This window comes from Rattus rattus, chromosome 9, assembly GCF_011064425.1.
Source record: "Rattus rattus isolate New Zealand chromosome 9, Rrattus_CSIRO_v1, whole genome shotgun sequence".
Classification (NCBI taxonomy): Eukaryota; Metazoa; Chordata; class Mammalia; order Rodentia; family Muridae; genus Rattus; species Rattus rattus.
Window position 1 is genome coordinate 8383745 of NC_046162.1, and position 20471 is coordinate 8404215.

At 42.4% G+C, this 20471-nt stretch overlaps 1 protein-coding gene across 1 annotated transcript in view; it reads left to right on the plus strand.

Moving 5' to 3' along the window:
- Nucleotides 1–20471, plus strand: part of Mrtfb (myocardin related transcription factor B) — a 155730-nt gene that overhangs the window by 65174 nt on the left and 70085 nt on the right. The window contains exon 4 of the mRNA XM_032912319.1: nucleotides 284–346. Coding sequence (XP_032768210.1) covers nucleotides 284–346 — 63 coding nt within the window. The remainder of the gene's footprint in view (nucleotides 1–283; nucleotides 347–20471) is intronic.

Consider the following 20471-nt stretch of genomic DNA (forward strand, 5'->3'; position numbering starts at 1 on the left):
GCCCTACCTGTAAAGAGTCTGTTGAATAGAGGGAGGTTGTTGGGAAACACTAGTGTTTTGTTCAGTGTCATTTAGCTTATACTTTAAGTCAATAAAGTAGTACTGTGTAACAGAAAGCAGCAAGATGAGCAAGGACAGCAATGGATCGGATGTTTCTTTCATTTTTTTGGTTTGTAGTTGTTTATCACATAGACTAAGAAGCAGTTGTTCCCAGTGTTTTCTAACTCCTTTAACCTTACTCTTGGCTCTCCTGCCTCACTGCTGCCCTCACTGTTATTAACAGGAAGTATAGTCTTTGGGGAGTCAGGACTGCAGCTTCCTCTGCCGGCTCAGTCTGTGAGCACAGGTAAGTCTGAGAAGCAGTCTGTCACAGCACACCCATCCCGTGTCTGTCTGCAGCTTCAACCTTTGTTCCCTCTGGCTGCCTTTCTCATCACATCATATACTCTCTACCTCATTCTCACTGCTGTCTTGTGTTCTTCATTAGGCAGCACAGCTGTCAGTATGCTCCCACGATAGCCAGCTGATGGATTTTCCATAGATCCAGAGTAGTCACGTGTCGTGTTATTAAACATACATATCGCTCTCTGTTGTCAAATGCTCCTCTTGGTCAAAAGGAAAGAGAAATTGACTTGATGGATATTATTCTTGATATACTGGGTCTACCTGAGAACACATAGTATTCTTTTCCTGAGGTTCTCAGAGGTCAGCAGGTATGTGTTATTGTGCTGGTGGTGGCATCATATCAAGTTTAAAAGGTACTATTTCACCTCTTTAAAAACTCAAATGATCAATGTTTTTATTGTTATGTATATTGTTGTTTTCATTGAGAATGCTAATATCTGTATTTACCATCTTAAGATGTTGCTGTGCGATCCTCGTGTTTAATAGGATATAATAAGAAAAGCAAGAAGTCTCATTTGCCACTCACTAGTCTTTGGTTCCTGCAGGCTGCATTTAGCCCTAGGATGTTCTTTTTTTTTTTTTTTTTTCTTTTCTTTTCTTTTCTTTTCTTTTCTTTTCGTAGCTGGGGACTGAACCCAGGGCCTTGCTCTACCACTGAGCTAAATCCCCAACCCCCAAAATGTGTAGCCCAGGCTGGCCTCGAACTCGTGATCCTCCTGCCTCTGCCTCCTTCAGCAAATCCTACCGGCGTGTGCCACCACAACCGGCGCATTTAGAATCTGCCAGGTGTTTGGATGGTTGACAAGCTGCAGACTGGGAAGTTGATAGCAACAAAATTAGAACACTACCTGGAATAGAAGCCTCCTCCTGACAGAGCAATTGTGATGCTGACAGTGCTGCTTGACCAACCTCTCATAGAATTCCTGTATTTAAAAAAAGTTAGCCAACATCTCTCATGGTGTTGAAAATTGGCACTTCGAGAATAAAAATACTTTTTTATTTTTACATTTATTTATTTTTTTTGTGTATCAGTGTGTACACACATATGCTTATGCCATGTAAAAGCAGCGTGCTTCTTTCCCTCCACCATCTCTACCATATGGGTTCTGCGGATTGAACTCAGGCCATCAGACTTGGCAGCAAGTGCCTTGACTAGCTGAGCCATCTCACTGGCCACCGAAAGAAATTTTTATAAAGTATTATTAGCTAACAGTATTGAGATGACTGTTGTGTGCCTTGCCCTAAAATAATTCTTAGATTTCCAGCCTCTAACACAAGGCCAGCAATTCAGAATGCAGCGTATTTCTGTGAAATTGTTAGACATATAGTTCTCTGAAAGCAGTCCCTCTGACCATATACAAACAAACAGTGTAGAAATGATTCTTGCCGGACACACAGGGTACATTGTAAGCACTCAGTATTTCATGATTGATGAATTAGCAGGAACCTCTGCAGAGCAGCACACAGGTGGTTAAGAACAGCGGCTCTGACACCAGCCAGGGCTAGCTCCTACCTAGGTGGACCTTTACTTAACTGCCTGTGCATTTTCCTCCCTCTGCTTGCTTCCCTCCTACAGACTGGGGGCCATACCTACTTCCTACCCTGTAGATCAGTTTGACAGGAGAGTAGGTAACTCTGTAGTGTTTAGAACAGTGCAGAATGAGTGGATACTTAGAGAATCTGCTATCTTTGTCCATGACAAAGGCATATTGTTTTTATAGGTTTCCATGTTGTATAACATGATGGGTTTGTTTTGTTTTTTAGTAGCCCCAGTAATTTTGCTTCCTTTTTCCATAATGACTTCTCTTTATAGAAACTAAAATGGCACCCACCTTCTTCCTGCCACTCATCCACCTTCACAACACTGACAGGTAGCTTATCTTCTGGTCCCTGAATGGGCAGAAACAGTGGGCACAGGTTTCCCAGGAAGCTATCTCTAGCAGTTCCTACCAATTCCCACACAGTCTTAGCATTCTCTAGGCATCAGTCAGTGCCTACACAAAGGACTTTCAGATTGTAAAGCATGTGAAAATACAAACAGGTCAACATTCAGGCTCTCTAGGGACCCTGCCCTCCAGAACAGACTCCAAGCTGACATTTTCACATGCTACTTGTAGGAGTTCCAGTAAGGTGGGTTCAGTTGTCAGGCTCCTGAACAGACCCCTCCATTACCTAGGGCTGGAATAATCTTCCTCCCATGTTCTTTTCTGAGGAGATTAAATTAATAGATGTGGCTAATGAGATACTAAAGGCTTGTGATGTGAATGATAACTGCTGGGCAGAAGACATTCAGTATTTTAAAGTATTAAAATAGCTGTTGGTAATGTTTGAGGAGGTTTCTTCTAGGTCATCACTTATTTTTCCTTCAATTACAGGAAATCTCTGGCATAATCACATCTCTATTGTTTTTATTATGACGATTTCTTTTTTTCTATTTAACAAAGAAATTAGGTTAGGTTCAGAAATGACTCACTTAAAAATAAACGTGGATATTAAAAACACGTTTATGTTGTATGACTTGTTTCCCATTAATTTTGAAATGCACAAAAGTAGAAATACTTGCAGTGACTTGGAATGTTCTTCTGAGACATCTTTCAGGGATGGTGCCTGTTTTGCCTGATGCTTTAAGTTCAGGGGATGGAGCTGTAAATTGGTTTTATTTGGGTCCCTTTCAATAGTTTATTGTGTACTAATATTCGTTTCCTTTTTAGTATTTTATTTGTATATGTTTCTATATAAAATAACTTTACACACACATAAAACTAAAAATAAATGTGAAGGACAGAACCCAAGTGATTTGGAGGCTAGATTATGTAAAGAAATAGGTAATTAGGATTGATTGGGTTTATAGTTAGCTTTAAATGCTAAAAGTTCTGGGGTTTTCCCACTGGAAGCCTAAGTGGCATGTCTAAAATTCCAAAGGAGGGGCAGGAGATGTTCTTAGAGGTTTCTTTATGTGTCTTCCTGTTTCTTTTCAATGAGTTAACCCTTAGATGAGTCCACAGAATTCAGCTGTTAAGAGTCCTACACAACTGGAAATTTCCATATCCATTTCTGTTATAGGACTGTAATATGTAATATGTTTTGAGTAATTTTTAAGGGGCATGAGCAAGTAGATGTGTGTTCTCAACCAAGCCCCTTCAGGTTGGCAGTAGGAATAAAATATATTTTATCATATTCTGTTGGAAACCCAGTATAGTTTAGATGTCCTAGTTTTAAAGGAAAAAAGAAGTGAGGAAACTAAAGTGAGGTAACAAATCAGTCACAAGTAGTCACTGTGTGTGGCTCCTGATCAGTGTGTAAGATATAAATTCTGAAAAGGATATATAGATGAGTGCTTTTCTCAAGCCAGGATTACACTTGTGTGTAACTAGATATAATCCTGATGCCACCTCCACCCTTGGGTGTCTGACCCCCTAGCCCTGTGTGTATGTATGCATTAACCTCCATTGTCTTTGGAAGAGCTGGAATGTGATGATGAGCTAATGAGCTCTGCTTGTTTACCTGTGTCTGCATCTTTGTAGCAGACACTTCCCACACAAACACAGTACATGTGGTGTGAGTTGTTTGTCTGTTGCCTTGATAAAATACCATGACCAGAAGCAATTCTTTGGGCTTATGGCTCCAGAGGGGGAAGTCCATAAAGTCAATGAAAGCCTTGCAGCAGGTTGCTCTAGCAGACTAAGAAAGCACATTCAACCACAAACATATAGGGTAAGGAACACACTGTAAGTGGAGTGAGACCCAAGTCCAGTGACAGACCTTCTCTAGCTAGGCCACACCCCCATAACCCACCCTAGTAGCACCACTAACCAGGGACCAAGTGTTCAAATAGGAGCCTAAGGGGGCATTTCTCATTCAAACCATCACACTAACACCTTGAGAGTATAGAAATTTTTCTTGGATGTACAAATGTCATAATTTTGAGGATTTTTAAGATATATTTTCAAATTTGACCTTATACTAATGAAATCAAGTTCAGATTCAAATATCGACAATTAAATAATTTGGGAATTGTAACTCAAGGCCAGTAAGGTTTTAGAAAGTGTTTTGGTTTTTCTTTTCTTCAATAATGGCACTAACATTCTCTAAAATATGCTTTCTTGTGGAAATGTATGCATTGTATAAGCAACTAATTCTCTCATGCATCCTTGAGGGTAGAACGTTGTGTCTCTGTCAGAGTCCACTTATGAAACACTGCCTGCAGTCACTAATGATTGTTCACTCACTCACCATATATTCAGAAATTTAAAACTACCAGTTATCTTTGTGGATTTGTTTCATATGTATAATTGTGTGTGTGTGCACCCATGTGTGTGCATGTAAGACCTGTAGAGTCGTAAGAGTCTCTGTATGCATGTGTGAACATACATGTATGTAAAGGACAAACAAAGGCTGATGGTTGTAACCTTGTAACTGTTCCCAAGCTGAGTGTCTGGGTTTGACTTTGCTGTCTTCATTTAAAAATCACTAGGTTTTGGCTTTGGTAGGCATTGAGTAACTTTTAGGTCACATCAAGCCTTTTGTAAATTTTGACTGTCAAGATCTAGGGGTACTTTTTTTAACTTTTTATTGATTCTTTGTGACTTTCACATCATGTACCCCAGTCCCACCCTTGCAAACTTCCTCCCTCCACCAAAATAATAAAAACCACACAAACAAAACAAAATAAAACATAGCAAACATCTTGTCATGGAAGCTGTAGTGTGTCACAGTGTGTCCCATAGCATACCTCTCTATCCACATATCTTCACTTGTGAATGTTCATTGCAGTGAGTCACTGGTCTGCTTTAAGGTCTCTGGGTTCTGTGACGCCATCAATACTGGCTCCTCACAGGGCCTGGCTATCCTTTTGTTGCCCTGTGTCATGGAGATGCAGCAGTTTTGAGTCAGCAGGACTGACCCTCAATGGTTCATAGATAATGCAGATTTTGAGGTGGGCCAAATCAAAGCTCTGGATCTGGGTGTGGGTGGTAGCTAAGCTAGTCAGCCCACTGGCTCTCCCTTCTGTGTACCACCAGGGCTCTTCAGCACTGCTCTGGCTAGGCTACCCGGTGCTGCCTTCAGAGGGAGGGAGGCAGGGTCAGCTCTCCCTCACTTTGACCCTCTGAGCAGCTCACACAAACCCCAGCCCCTCGGGGAGGGCCAGCTCTCCTGTTCTGCTGGCTCCACCTGTGGCAGCGCTTGGACTGCGCTGGGGATAGGGCTTTCCTCTCCTTTGGCATCTCCGCTGGTATACCCTGCCATGTGCCCTAGAGAGACCTTTCCACTCAGGTTGTTTGGAGCATGTGTGCTCTGAGGATACTTCAGCTGGTCATTTCTTACCCAGTCTTGTTAGGTTGAGTCCATCACATAGAGCACGTTCCTCAGCAGAGACATCAGGTACTTTGCTTTTGTGTGTAGGCCAAAAGAATGTGTTCAGTCTTCTGAGGCTGGAATGAGAGGCAGTTGTGAGACACTGGTCAAGCAGGCCAGTCCTCCTTTTCAGAAGCTTAACCTGCAGTGTCTGAGCTGACTCACTCTCCTCAGCTCTGAATCCTGACACACAGTCCATCTCCTAGTGTGTGTGAGCAAATGCCTCATGCATGTCGGGTTTCCTAGTTTCTCATGACAGGAAGCGAGGCCCGGTGCTTGTGACTTCATTGTGGCCAAATCTGCGGGGTCTGGAATTGGCATTTTGTGTGAGACTTGTGTGTCTTCTGTGGTGCGTGGGACTGGACTTTCTGATCAGACTATAGCAGTACTGTCATCTCTGTGCCTTTGGTGCCTTGGAGCAATAAGTGAAGGAACAGTAGGGAGAGCGGCTTTCCACATCTCAGCTGACAGGAGCAGCCTGAAGGATCACAGGACACTTCTCAGCCTCCTCCTCCTCCTCGCCTCCTGGAGCCAGTGGCAGAATTACGAACTTCTAGAAGTTCATTTTCCCTCCATCCATAAACATCTGAGAGGAAAGGTTTCTCAGACTGGTAGAGTCTCTCTGTTCCTCATGAATAAAGAACTAATTATTTACTGTTTTCTCTGTTAAAAAAAATACTGAAATTTAAAAAAAAAAAAGAAAACACTTTGCCTCAATATTTGAATTAGATTCAACTTGGCAAAAGAGTCATCCCATAAAGATAACCAGTGGGGTACACTTCTCGTCTCACAGGTGTATCAGAAGGGAACTTTGTTGTCAGAAACATCTAGATTCCACTAAGAGAAAAACAAGGAATACAATTATAAATTTATTATGAATGTACACTTTCCCACCATCCCCCATCCTGACCCACAGGAAAACCTCCACCAAAGCCTGCTTCTGGGAGAAAGCCAGGGGTGTAGTAGCAAGTTGTACTCTCAGTTGGCAACAGGCACACTGGTCTCCTCCACCCTCCGCTCTCCCCTGGTGCCTTCTCCATCCTTGCTCCCTTTAGCCCTCTTTGTTCCCTAGGCATTTCCTCATCCAGGGTTGTGTGCATCTATGTAGTCTGGGACCGATCATTGAGAGAAGGGTAACAGTATTTGTCAGTCTGAAACAGGCTTTTGTTTAACACGTCATCTCCAGTCACATCCATTTTCCTTGGACGTGTTTCATTCTTTATCAGTCTGTTTGATCCTTGTGCCTCAATTTCCCAAGTTCTGAGATGACAGAGATGCTCCATCATGCACAGCTCCTTCCTTTGTTATAGTATATATTCCTCCTCATGTACACATAGTGCTATTTGTGATGGTTTGTATATGCTTGACCCAGGGAGTGGCACTATTAGGAGGTATGATCATCTTTGAACAAGATGATAGTGAAGTAGGGTATTACCGTGATCACCTGGAAACACTGCTCAACCCCCTCTCTCACCATAACCCTGGAAACACCGACAGACTTTCTCTGCAAAGGCTGTGCCCAGTTTTGTTATTGGGTTGTTGGTTTAAGGGCCACACCTAAGCTCTAGAACTATCATCACTGCCTACATGCGCTATTGTAAGCCCATCTCACAGGGAACCAGAGAAGTTGAGAGACCATAGAGTGTGTCTAGTAGACTGAGTTAACTAGGCACTGTGTCAAAATGCACGAGCAATGAAGAGGAGCCACCCGGACAGTTGAACAGCTCCATCAGGGAGCTAGTGAGTCCGAGTGGTGCTCGGTAGGTCCAGGAGCCTGCTGCGCATGCAGAACACCAAGTATGAGCAGACTGAAATTAGAATCAACTCTTGATTGATACTTGGTACTGTTGAATTGTCAGACTGAGATTTTATCAATGGAGTTTCATAATTCTAATTTATTAACCCACATTCTATGTATATGGGTTTGGTTTTAGTTTTATTTGTAACTTGTTTTGAGACAAGGTCTTGCTATGGAGTCTAAGCTTGCCTAGAACTAGACATCTCCCTCCTTCCCCCTCCTTCCCCCTCCCTCCCCCTCCCTATGCTGGCACTGCAGTCAGGCCACTGCCACTCACAGCTGATCATTTAAATTAAGGGCTGGTTGCTGTAATATGCTAATGTAGGGTATTTTCATCTCCATACTGTGTCCCTTAAGAAGCCACTGTTCTCTTGCTCCTTTCTAAGGTGCGCAGTCAGATAATACCTAGCACTTAGCTTTGAGCTTCTTAGTCACTGTGCCACTCATAAAACCGAGCCATCTCTTTTTTCCTCCACTCCCTTTACTAATAATACAGCCAATGACACCTACAAACAAGCTGTTGTGTCAGTTTTCTCTGTGGTGCTGCATTTTGCACATTCTTCCTCTTTGCTACACCATAGGCCTAAATCCCATGAGGACACCACCACATACAGCCCTGAGTTCTGCAGAGGAAGAGGTTTTCTTCCTCAAAGAGGCAAAGCATTGCACTTGTGAGATAGGCTGTGACTTTCCCTGCAAGGAGGCTAAATAAGGCAGAGTGGCTGCTCAGAAATAGCTGCCCCCAGAGGTTATAAAGAAGGCTACAAAGCAGAAAAGATTGCTTTTAGACAAAAGCTAAAGCCATCTTTAAGGTGGGTGTCCTCTTCTTTTTACATAAAGTTGCTTGGAAAAGTGTAAAGGTGGCCATATATAAAGCCAGACAAGGCTGAAGATTTTACAAAGCAGAACTTCTCCTGAGGATGGAAACACTGTCGTGCCAACTGCTGGCCTTGTTGATTTTACCTTCTGTTTCAGTTTAGCCAACAAGTATTGCACATGCTATCTTACTTACTTCTTAGTTGCTGTGCTAAAGCACCATGACCAATAGAACTTAGAGAAGAAAGAGCTTCTATGTTCAGGGGTATACGGATCCATAATGGTTGAGCAGAGGCATTGATTGGAAGCTGGAAGCTCACACTCTGAGCCAGGCATGAGGGAAGGGAGCAAACTGCCCACCACCAAGACAGACTTCCTCCAGCAAGACCACAGCACCAAACTAGGCCAACGCTGGACCAAGCACTTAGACTGTGGAGGACGTTCCTGATTCAAGCTACAAACACCATGCTGTTCGTAAGAACATCCATGGAAACAGAAGCTCACTGCCACTTGCAGTCCTCTCCTCTTGTGCCTTTGTGCATTCCCATCCATATGCTCACCACCTTGAAACATTACTTACTGCCTGAGGAAGAGTGACTTCACAGCCAAGCACCATGGCAGGTTTGTCTTTTCACCCTAACCTAGTACTTCTGAAGGTTCTCTGTGAAATGAATAAAGAAATTTTAAGAATTCCTCTAGTAAAAAATGTTCCAATAGTCGTTTGATTCTTTTTAATCTTTAAAGAATTAATTTGTTTGTCTAACGTATATGTGTATGTGCGCGCGTGTGCACGCGAGTGCGTGTTTGCTTTCTCCTGTACCATTACACTCATGTGGTGGTCAGAGGACAGCTTGCAGGAGCTTGCCCTTCTTTTCCACTGTAAATCCTGGGGATTGAACTGGGATCATCACACTTGGTGGCAAGTACCTTTATCAGTCACGGGCCCTCTCACTCATCGATTAAACAAGAAAGAGAAGAGCCGAAATAGATCTCTCTTCTGGCAATTTATTTTATAATAAACTATTGACATTTAACAACTGAAATTAAGGCCTGCTTGTACTAGCTTATAACTCAACTGTCTTTTCTACAGATTAAAGAGACTTCCATGATAGAGTAGCCTTTTTACATGTTCTCTTAACTGTTGGAGTTAGGGTAGGTTATTAGCCCCCAGGACCACACATGTGTAAGCTGCAGGCATGCCCATGTTTACTAGCACACATTTCATACTTGTTATTGAAAGTTAACGTGTGAGTGGTGGCAGTGTTTGAGTTGTAACCCATGCACGAGAATGATCTCGTGCTTTAGCTGAAGGACTTTTAATTTCTCCTAATGCAGTGCAGTTCTTCCCTGCCTTTTGCAACGTGGCAGTTTGGAGTATCTAATCAGTTATTTGCAGAATAGCACCATTTTTATTTGCCTGTTTGGGTTGTTGTGGGAAGTTTGGTTCAGAGTATGACATGGGAGCTCTGTCCTCAGTAAGCTGCATCAAGAGGACAATGATTGATTGACCCATTACTGGATGAGATTAAGGGCACTCCTGTGGGTTTTCTCTGTCTATCTATATGTAAAAGTATCCTTACTCTCTGTAATTATCCAGTAAGTAGTATGTGGCATATGACCTTAAGACGTCTATATCTCAGCCGTCTTCACCCATTGTTTGGATGACGTCGTTTTTATCTAATCATTTTCATCTAATCATTATAAAGTTACTTGCAGAGTCTGACATTCTTTCTGGAATTCTGAGAGGTTCACTCTTCTCTAAGGGAACAAGCACTGTAGATTCAAAGGTTCTTTGTGCATAACTGTCACTGTTGTTTTTACATGTATTTATTGTGTATGTGAATATGTGTGGGCATGTTTGGGCCACAGCATGTGTGTTGAGGTTCAAAGACAACTTTTTGGAATTAGTTCTCTCATTTCACTCTGTCAGTTCCAAGGATCCATCTCAGGCTGTCAGACTTGCTGGCCTTTACTTGCTGAGCCTCTCTTCCTTTTTTAACTTGAATAATTAAATCCCTTTGTGACACATACTCTTCCTTTGTGTGCTTTTGATTTTTCTCCTGTTCACTACCTTTAAACATTCTTTGACCTGATCTTAGAATGACTGTGCCTCTGAGAATCTCTATTTCCTTCAGTGGGGAATAGTATTAGACGTGGTCAGGATCGGGTGGGGCTCACTGAGTCCACTCTTTTTAGTAGGTTAGCTAGGACATTTCTTTTAGAGCTGTCTCTGGGCCAAGATTAGAGCCAGAGGACCGAGGAGCAGTCAACCAGGGGAACAGCAGCATGCAGTCATCTGCTCCATTTTGGAATGTGCCATAGGGAAACAGTGGTCTTCTAAAAAGAAAGTTCTAGATTTGTTAACTATCCAGTGGAAAGACATTTACCTTTTACTCATTCCATACACAAACATCCAACCGTGGTGGATCAAACCATTGCGGGGTGATATTTCCATGACCTTGGAATGGCAGAAAATGTTAAACTGGACTGATAGTTTATGCTGTATTTAGATTATGAGCACTTATACATCAGCATATCACTGAGAGATATAGAAGCTCCACAGAATACAAAGAAATGAGTCTCACTAGATTCATTTACTAAAAGACTGAGTCTGTTAAAAAAGAATCCTCACAAGCTAGTCTAATCTATGCCCAAGAGCATGGCCAGTCAGTCATGCGGCTGGTTCAAAGAAGAATGATCCCATAGGCTTATGCTTAAATACTTTGTCTCCAGTCATTTGAAGATTTGGGAAAGGTTTAAGACAACCTGGGGGTGGGGGTGGGGTTGGAGTTGTTAAATGACCTTTTCACAGAGGTCACCTGAGAGCATCAGAAAACACACATGCTTACATTATGATTCATAACAGTAGCAAAATTACAGTTATCAAGCGGCAACAAAATAATGTTATGGTTGGGGGTCAGCACAACAGGAGGAACTGTTTTAAGAGGTTGCAGCATTAGGAAGCTTGTGACCTGGTTGAATGAGGTATGTTACTGAAGGTGGGCTTTGAGGTTTCAAAAGCTCATGGCATTCTTAGTTAAGTTGCTTTCGCTCTCTCTCTCTCTCTCTCTCTCTCTCTCTCTCTCTCTCTCTCTCCTCTCCCCTCTCTCTCTCTCCTCTCTCTCTCTCTCCTCTCTCCTCTCTCCTCTCTCCTCTCTCCCCTCTCTCTCTCTCTCTCTCTCTCTCTCTCTCTCTCTCTCTCTCTCTCTCTCCCTCTCTCTCCCTGCCCGCCTGCCCGCCCGCCTGCCTGCCTTCCTTCCTGCTGGAGGCTCAGGTGTAAGTGCTCCACATTGCTCCAGCACTCTATCTCCTTGCTGCTGTGTTCCACACCTGATGGTTATTGACTCTAATCCTGTGGAGTTGTAAGTCTCCTTGGTCATGGTGTCACATCGTAGCAGTAGAAGAATTGACAGCTTAGACAGTTGATAATGGATGTCCTGGATGCCAGTGCCTGCGGATAAGGTTACTTTGTCCTCAGTCATCAGAGCAGTGAAACATGGCAGACCATCAGAGGATTCAAGGATGTGGAACGACTGGTGGGTGGGTGAGCTTGTATAACAAAAAAAAAAAAAAAAACAAAAAAAACTGTCATTCACACCCAGCATTTGAGTTCCACTACTAGGGCTGGAGAGATGGCTCAGCGGTTAAGAGAACTGACTGCTCTTCCAGAGGTCCTGAGCTCAATTCCCAGCAACCACATGGTGGCTCACAACCATCTGTAATGGGGTCTGATGCTCTCTTCTGGTGTGTCTGAAGACAGCGATAGTGTACTCACATACATAAAAAAAATTAATAAATAAATTTTTAAAAAAGGGAAAGAATTCCACTACTAACCAAATACTCAGTGGAAATTCATACACACATTGTGCTTACCCCAAGGTGAGATTTTAATTGGAATGCTACCAATTGCTGCCTTGTACTCACTGTCAACAGTGTCTAATCTTCAGTCTCCTAAAGACAGGAGTTCCCAGATGCCAGTCTATAACTAAAATGGTGAAAACAGCATTAGCAGTGATCAGTCAAGGCTAGTGAAGTGGCTGAGTAAGTCAGATGCTTGTCACCAACTCTGAGGAACTGACTTCAATCCCCAGAACCTACATGGTAGAAAGATAGAATTGACTCCCATGACATTGTTATTAATACATCAAATAAATACATGTAAAGAAAAATTATCGCTGAGCAAGGAACCCACTGAGCAAGTCCATGAACTATGTAGTCAAGGTTTATCCTGAGTTTCTGATCCTCCTTCACCTCTCAAGTGCTAGGATTATAGATATGGCCTACCGCACCAAGAACACAGAGCTTATAAAGAGGCTCTTTTTTTATTTTATAAATGAATGTGTGGATTTACAAATGTCAGATTTACAAATGGAGGTCAGAGAGATCTTCAGATCTCCTGTAGCTGGAGCTCCAGATTTTTTTTTTTTTTTTTATTAACTTGAGTATTTCTTAAATTTCCTGGATTCCCTTTCCGGTTTCGGGCAAACATCCCCCCCCTCCCTTCCTTATGGGTGTTCCTCCCAACCCTCCCCCCCTGCTTCCCTCTCCCCAACAGTCTAGTTCACTGGGGGTTCAGTCTTAGCAGGACCCAGGGCTTCCCCTTCTACTGGTGCTCTTACTAGGATATTCATTGCTACCTATGAGGTCAGAGTCCAGGGTCAGTCCATGTATAGTCTTTGGGTAGTGGCTTAGTCCCTGGAAGCTCTGTTTGGTTGGCATTGCTGTACATATGGAGCTCCAGATTTTTTCAAGAGCAGTCTGCACTCATAACCACTGAACCATATTTCCAGACCCAACATTATACTTTTAAAAACAAACCTTATCTCTTCATTTCTTTTCTCCTTTTCACTAGAAAATCAAGTACCAGGAGGACCCAGAAGAGCCCTGTCCTTACTGACTGACAGCCCTCTAAGCCTGGTTACTTTCCATCACTGTCCCAGGCCTCCTCCCAGGCACTCTGTGGCAGTGGAGTACCACTGTCCTTGGGTTCCGAAGTTTGAGAGATCCGCAACATCACAGGCTACCTGTAGGTCCAAAAGTGAGCAAAGTCTAGGGCACGTGTTCATGATTCCATGTTCAGTGATAAGCATGTCTCCTTTCTCTTACTGAGATTAGGGCTGATTCTGAGTAAAAAGTTAAGGGGACGAAACTGAAGGCAAAACAAAATAAAGTTATCAGGTGGTGTTTGGCTTGAGATATTAGCACATCCTTCTATGTGAAGGGGGCAGATGCAGTGGTGCTCCTGGTTCCCAGAAACAGTCTTCAGTATGACCTTTGTCACTGGAACTTCCTCTAAGCCAGGAGTGCGTCTCACAATAAGGTTTAATTATCCTGGTGTATGGTTTCAAAGTCCTGGCTGCTCTGAAGGTGAGTCTTCTGGCCGAGCATGTACATCCAGGCTGCTCCTCCATACTTGCCACTGATTTGTTTTATTCCTCTGCAGCCTGGAGCATCAAGTGTGCTTCCTGCTGCATCCGTGTGCATATTTTCTCTGAAAAAAAAAAAGATAGGTATCAGGAGAAGCAAGAAGAGTCCTGTCCTTGCCCTGTGTCTGGTGCCTCCTCACTGTCCTTCCTGGCCATCCCCCCAAGTAGGTGCCATTCCTGTCCACATGCTTCCATGGTTTCAGTTTGCCTTCAGCAAAAGACCAAACACCTTACCCTCCCGAGCTGCAAGTGCCATCATGAGCTGCACACAGCTCTCCAGCCCTCCATCATGCTGAGCTGTGCCTCTCCTTTATATCTGAATTTGTGATCGCTTCTCTGTTTCTTTATAATTTGCTACAGAAATACTTATCATTCTCTGTTTCTCAGAATGATTTTCTGATTTAATGTCCACTGAATATTTATTTGAAGAATAAGTCATTTTTCTGCAATTAGAACTATGTTTTTCTGTGTCTCCTTCCCCACAGATAAAAGTAGGACATAGTGACTTTTAGGAAGAAATTTACTCTATTATTGTCTTTCTTTACAAAGTACAGGATCCACTTCCAAGTGTACGTGTCAATCTTGTCCACAAGAATAGAGCAAGGCGTGGTGGCACACAGCTTTAATCCTAGCACTGGAGAGACAGAGGCCAAAGAATCTCTTAATTTTGAGGCCATTCTGGTGTACAGAGTGAGTTCAAGGTTAGTGAGGACTCTCCAAAGAAACCCTGTCTTGGAAAACCAAAAAACTAAACTAGGAAGAGTAGGATGGCACAGTAGTAAGTACTGTTGAGATAGGTATTTTAACCCAACCACATACAGTTAACTTCCACATAATAAACACTGAGGTTCTGTAATGACCAACTGTCAGCCTTGTTTACTGCGTAGGCGTCTTTGCTTTGCTTATCATTCCATCACCTGTTTAGTGAACTTCAAAAAGGCTGCCATCTGCAGTGTACCTCTCAGTAGTTTGTAAAATTCAGTAACAGTTTGTGTTTTCACAGTAGGGTATACTGTATGTGCACCATTGCACATGTGATATGTGCATTGTAGTACACACATCTAATGCATGTCGTTGAGTAAATTTTGACACATGCATACATGTACAGGTCCTAAATCCTTATCAGTCAAGATGCAAGGCACTGGTGTCACCCAGAAAGACCTGTCCTATGTGGAATTGATCCTTCTCTCTAAAACAGTGGTCCTCAACCTTCCTACCTGTGGCCCAATAATATAGTTCCACAGGTTGATCCCCCAGTCATAAAATGATTTTCATTGCTGCTTCATACTATAACTTTGCTCCTGTTAAGAATTATAATGTAAGTATCTGATACGCCAGAGGGGTCGCAACCCACAGGTTGAGAACTGCTACTCTAGAGTATTTGTGAATAGAACCACGCAGCATGTGGTCTTGGTGGAACTCCGTGTTTATCACAGTGCTCGTGATGTCCATTCAGGCATTGCTCACCAGCATCCCAGTGTATGAACACATCACAATTTACCCATGCCCTGTTAGTAAATACCTTGTTTCTACTTGAAATCTAAGGGCATAACACAGTCTTGATGGTCTTACACATCTTTTGGTATATGGGTTAGAACGGACTTGCTAATTGTATATTTAGTTGTTTAAATTTGCACATCCTTTCAGAAGCAACTAAATCATTTTGTACTCCTGAAAATGAATGGGGAAATGTTATGCTCTCTTTAGCAAAGTCTCCTTTCAATGTGTGTTGCTGTCTTATAGTTTGAATGTGCATCTTTTATGATGTCTGGAGATTTCATGTACTAATACATAGTTGCATAAGAGTTTTTCATATTCTGAACTTTTTATTATAGTAATTCTTAGGCATATAGCACAGGTTGAAGAATATTTTGCAGTGAGCATTCATGTCTCAGCATAGGTTCCACCAGTAATATTGTATCATGCTTCTTCAATCTCCTGTGCTCACCTACCCTTGTTAAAAACCACGTTTCAGGTTAGCTTGTAGACACCTGTACAGAACCCCACATGCTTACACGCTTCCATTTAAACATCCTGCTGGGCACATTGACATTGCTCTGGGGCCTTTTCTGGCTCTGTGCTCAGTCTCACTCAGGTCTCATTCTGAATATGCTCTCTTCTCCTCTCCTCTCCTCATCTTCATGCTGATTTTTCCTTGTTATTAAATATTCCCCTGACGTCAGTTCATTGTTCTAGTTCTTTGCTTATAATGAAGCGTTCAGTAATTATTTTCCGGTTTTGAAGCCATGATGACACATGATTTTCACATGATTATAAGACAGGTATAAAGCTTGTACACAGAATCCCCACTGTTACGTTATCTGGTTCTTCCCATGTCTAAATCTGGCTCTTGCTCTTAACTGTGAAAGTCGGTTCTTGGTGTTATGTTTTTAGTGCTAGATACTCAGGTATATGCTTACTAAAAAGACAAATACCCTCTTATGTACCCACAATGTTAAAATGAGAATGTGTCATTGATTCACTGCTGTTAACAGTGAGTCCTAAGACACCATTGGGTCCCCAAGTTGATGAGCCACAGCCTTTGTAGAAGAAGAGATAACGATACCTGTCTTGTGCCCTGCTCCATGGCCACAGTCTAGTGTCTGATCTCTGCTTCTCCTTTAAGACGGAGCCTTTCTATAGCCATACTTCTTGATTTCTCTGCCACTTTAATGCCAACCGCTGGCATCCTGGGCTTACAGACTTCCCTCAGCCTTTCCCATCTGTGTCTGTACTTACTGCTCTGACAGGCACAGGTATCTCCCATCACCAAGTAACTACGCAATAGTTTACTTATTTTTTCATTTTTTAAATTTATTAATTGTACAAAATAATGGATTTCATTGCATTTCATACATGTATATATTTTGATTATCTTCAATCTTTCCTTCCCCGTCCCTTCTTTCTTTCTCTGTCTCCAAGCCTTGCTAATACTTTCATGATTATCTGTTTTCTTTACTTTTACTGTTGCATATATACATAGAAGTAAGTGTGGGGGGGGCAAAATTTGTCAGTCATCAATTGAATTTGCATCTTGGGTCAGGCTTTGTAAACCGTTTCTAATGTCCAGGGCCTAGAAAACCCTGACCCTCACTCATGGCGCTCATATGATTAGAATTTTTTTTTATTTACATCTGTGGGCGTCTCAGGTTTCTGTTCATTATTTTGGGGTGTGTGTGCGCGCGCATATGCATGCATACTTGAGACCATGACTGTAGTTGTCCATAAGAGCTAGAGGCATTAGATCCCCTGGAGCTTGAGCTGTGTGAGCCCCCCAGTGTGGGTGCTGGGAATGGAGCCGGATCTTCTCACGAGCAGTCAGTGATCCGACTGTCAAGTGCTGTGCAGATCCAGAGCTGGTGTCGTCCCCTTTCCACACAGGACATTCATTTTGAATGTTTTCTTGCCTCTCAGGGTGTTTTTTGTTTTTGTTTTCTCATATAAACGTAACTGTCAAGTTGTCTTTATTGAAAAGCTGCTGGGTATTTTTGAGATCACACTAAATTTGTAGATTAACTTAGAAATCTTTATGATTCTCTGTTGTCTTACCTGTGTAGGAGGCCTGTCTGTTCAGACCCAACTTCTGTATAGTCAAGAGCTTCATACATTTCTTAGATTATTAGTAGGAACCTTTCCCCCCCACACACACTTCTGTTGTTGATACCTAATATGTTTTTGTCATTGCTGTTTATTTTCATTGGCTTTCTGAGACACAGTCACACTGTGTAGTCTAAGCTAGCCTGGAGCTCCTGAGAACACCAGGCTGCAGTGCTCTCTGGCTGCTTCCTCTTTGCGCTTCTGGAAACCCTTCCATCTGTACACATGAGTCTACCCCACTGAACATGTGGAAGTTTCCTAAGTTTATGGTTTCCGTCTAGTTAAGGTTTCAGGGATTAGTTTTGCAAATGTTTTTCTGATCCATTGTCTGTCTGCTCCAGTTTTATGGCTCCAGTTGCATACAAAATAACCCTTTACACTTGTTTGCTTGTATGTATAGATGTGTAAGTCCTTGGGGACAGCTCTTAAGAGTCAGCTCCCTCCTTCTACCCTGCGGGAGAGGTGTGGAACTTGTGTTATTAGACTTGTGCAGCAAGCACCTTTACCCACATGCAACAGTTTCTACTTTAATCTGGGTGTCCTGCTCTTAGCATCACTACTCTTCTCCATGCAACAGTTTCTACTTTAATCTGGGTGTCCTGCTCTTAGCATCACTACCAACCCCCACTCTTGCAGCATACTAATCTGTATTGACAGGGCTGTTAGCCCTGCTCCCTAAGAAAACCTTCCTCAGCCACACTTTTCATCCCTACCTTTGTCATGACTCCTAAGATGCTCCTCAAAGGCGATGTGTGACTCACTAGGATGGTACTGCAGAAGCTGTGCCTTGGCTTGTGAGCTACTCTTTCCCAGAATCCCATGGTGGAGCGGTCCCCAGGTTAAGTAAGACAGAGATCTTTAAGAACACTTTGTAGATGATTTCATTCTTACTGGTATAAAGTTGCTGAGTTACACATAACCGAGAGTGGCACTTATGTGGATACAAACCAGAGCTCCTTGCATACTGACTCCAAACCCCACAGCAAGAATGAGGGCAGGGTCCTCCTGATTTACCTTCCTTACAGCTTCCTGCTGGGCCAGCTCAGATGAAAGTGTCATTTTCTGTAGATGTTACTGTTGTTACTTTTTTTTCCTACCTGGTACTACTACCTGGTTATAAAATAGCTGTCCAGGTCACTACAGAGATTTTACCCCCTAAGCTTAAAAAATGAAAACACAGTTTAAAAAATATTTTTTCATAATGGAGCTGGATCAAAGGCTTAGTGGCTAGGAGCACTGACCATTCTTGCAGAGGACCCACCCAGGTTCAATACCCAGCACCATATCTAACTCCAGTTCCAGGGAATCTAATGCCGTCTTCTGGACTCTGAGGGTACTGCCTCTTCATGCATGTGGTATACAGTCATATATACAGGCAAAAGGAGGAAGAGGAGGAAGGGGAAGAAGGAGGAGGGAGGAGGAGGAAGGAAGGAAGAAGAGAAAAAAGAAAGAGCTCATATATTCAAAATAATAAAATAATTTTAATTAATTTATTTAATTCATTGATTTAGCTAGAGAGATGATTAAGCAATTAAGAGCCTCTACTGCTCTTCCAGAAGATTTAAGTTCAGTTTCTACCCCCATGCTGGGGGGCTCAGAATTAACTCCAGATCCTGGGAATTGAGCACTAGCTTCTGTCCTTGTGAATACCTCTTTGCTTATGAGCCGACACATGAATAAAAAATAAACCTTAAAAATAAGTATCAAGTACTGAACAACAACATCAAAAACCCCCATTAAAAGTCCTTAACTGGGCTACTGTAGCCTTAGGGGATAGGATGGGAAAACAGAAGGTGTGTGTGTGTACCCTAGCTGGGATGCACATCTGCATGCATGTGGAGACCTGCCAGAGAAGCTACAAGCACAGCCATGTAGGATGACAGAAAGAAACTCTCAGCATGTTAGGAGTTAGGTGCACAGTGACTCAGAGCTGAGAGCTGCTACTAATGCCGAATCCTCTAGTGACACACGGATATCCAGCTGTCCGGGTCTCACATCTAAGTTCTCTTCAACTCTAAAGTCCTACCCCTGCCCCAGAACCGTGTGGCCCCTAACCTTTATCAGTCTACTAGTGATGCCATTGCCCCTTAAAACAGAGTACCATTTAAAAACACTCGTCTTTGCAAGTCACTGAATTAGTGAAAGGAAAAAGTGAACTAGTGCTTGCATTTAGTGAAAGGCATGTCAGAGTCAGAATACTGGGATTGAAGATCTGCACTTACTAAGAACTGACTTATAATTACATCATTTTATATCAAAACTTTCTTTTTAAGTAACTGAATCACACATGCATCATGTGCTGGGTTTCTCTGTTTTCCTTCATTGCATATGTTTAGTTTATCTTGAATTTCATCTATGTTGCTGAATATAATTTTTGATTATAGATTAATGCTCTATGACTATCACTATTATCACTATTAATGAATACTGATTCTTTGTTCATTAATAATGTTGCCACATATTATTACATTTGACTCAACATCTTGGGTGCTAAGGATGCTAAAAGATTTCTAGTGATCTCAAAGCCATGGTTATGGATGATGAACATTTTGATGTTTTCTTATTGAGGGCTTCATTTATACAATTTACTCTAATGCTGCTGGGGTTTCTCAACCTAAGAGGCGTTGGCTTTCCTTTTATAGAAAGAAGTTTTTATGGGAGGAGGAGGGCTAGAAAGATAATTCAGTGGTTAAGGTATCACTGCTCTTGCAGAGGACCCAAATCTGGCTCCCAGGACTCACGGTCAGACAGCTCACAATTATTTGTAATTCAGGATCCAGGGGACCTAGTGCCTTTTCTGATCTCTCTGGATATCTGCACACACACACACACACACACACACACACACACACACACACACACACACACACACACAATTAAAATAGATTTAAAAAAAAAAGACTGTGCTGCAGGGGTGAGAATCAGTGCATGAGGTCTGAGTGTAAAATGACCCACTTCACATGTACATCCACACGCATGTTTGTTCTCATGCCTTACGATGCTACATCTTCATGAAACATGACTAGGAAAGAATTGAGATGGGGCATTGGGATGAAGAGGGTCACTCAAACTGT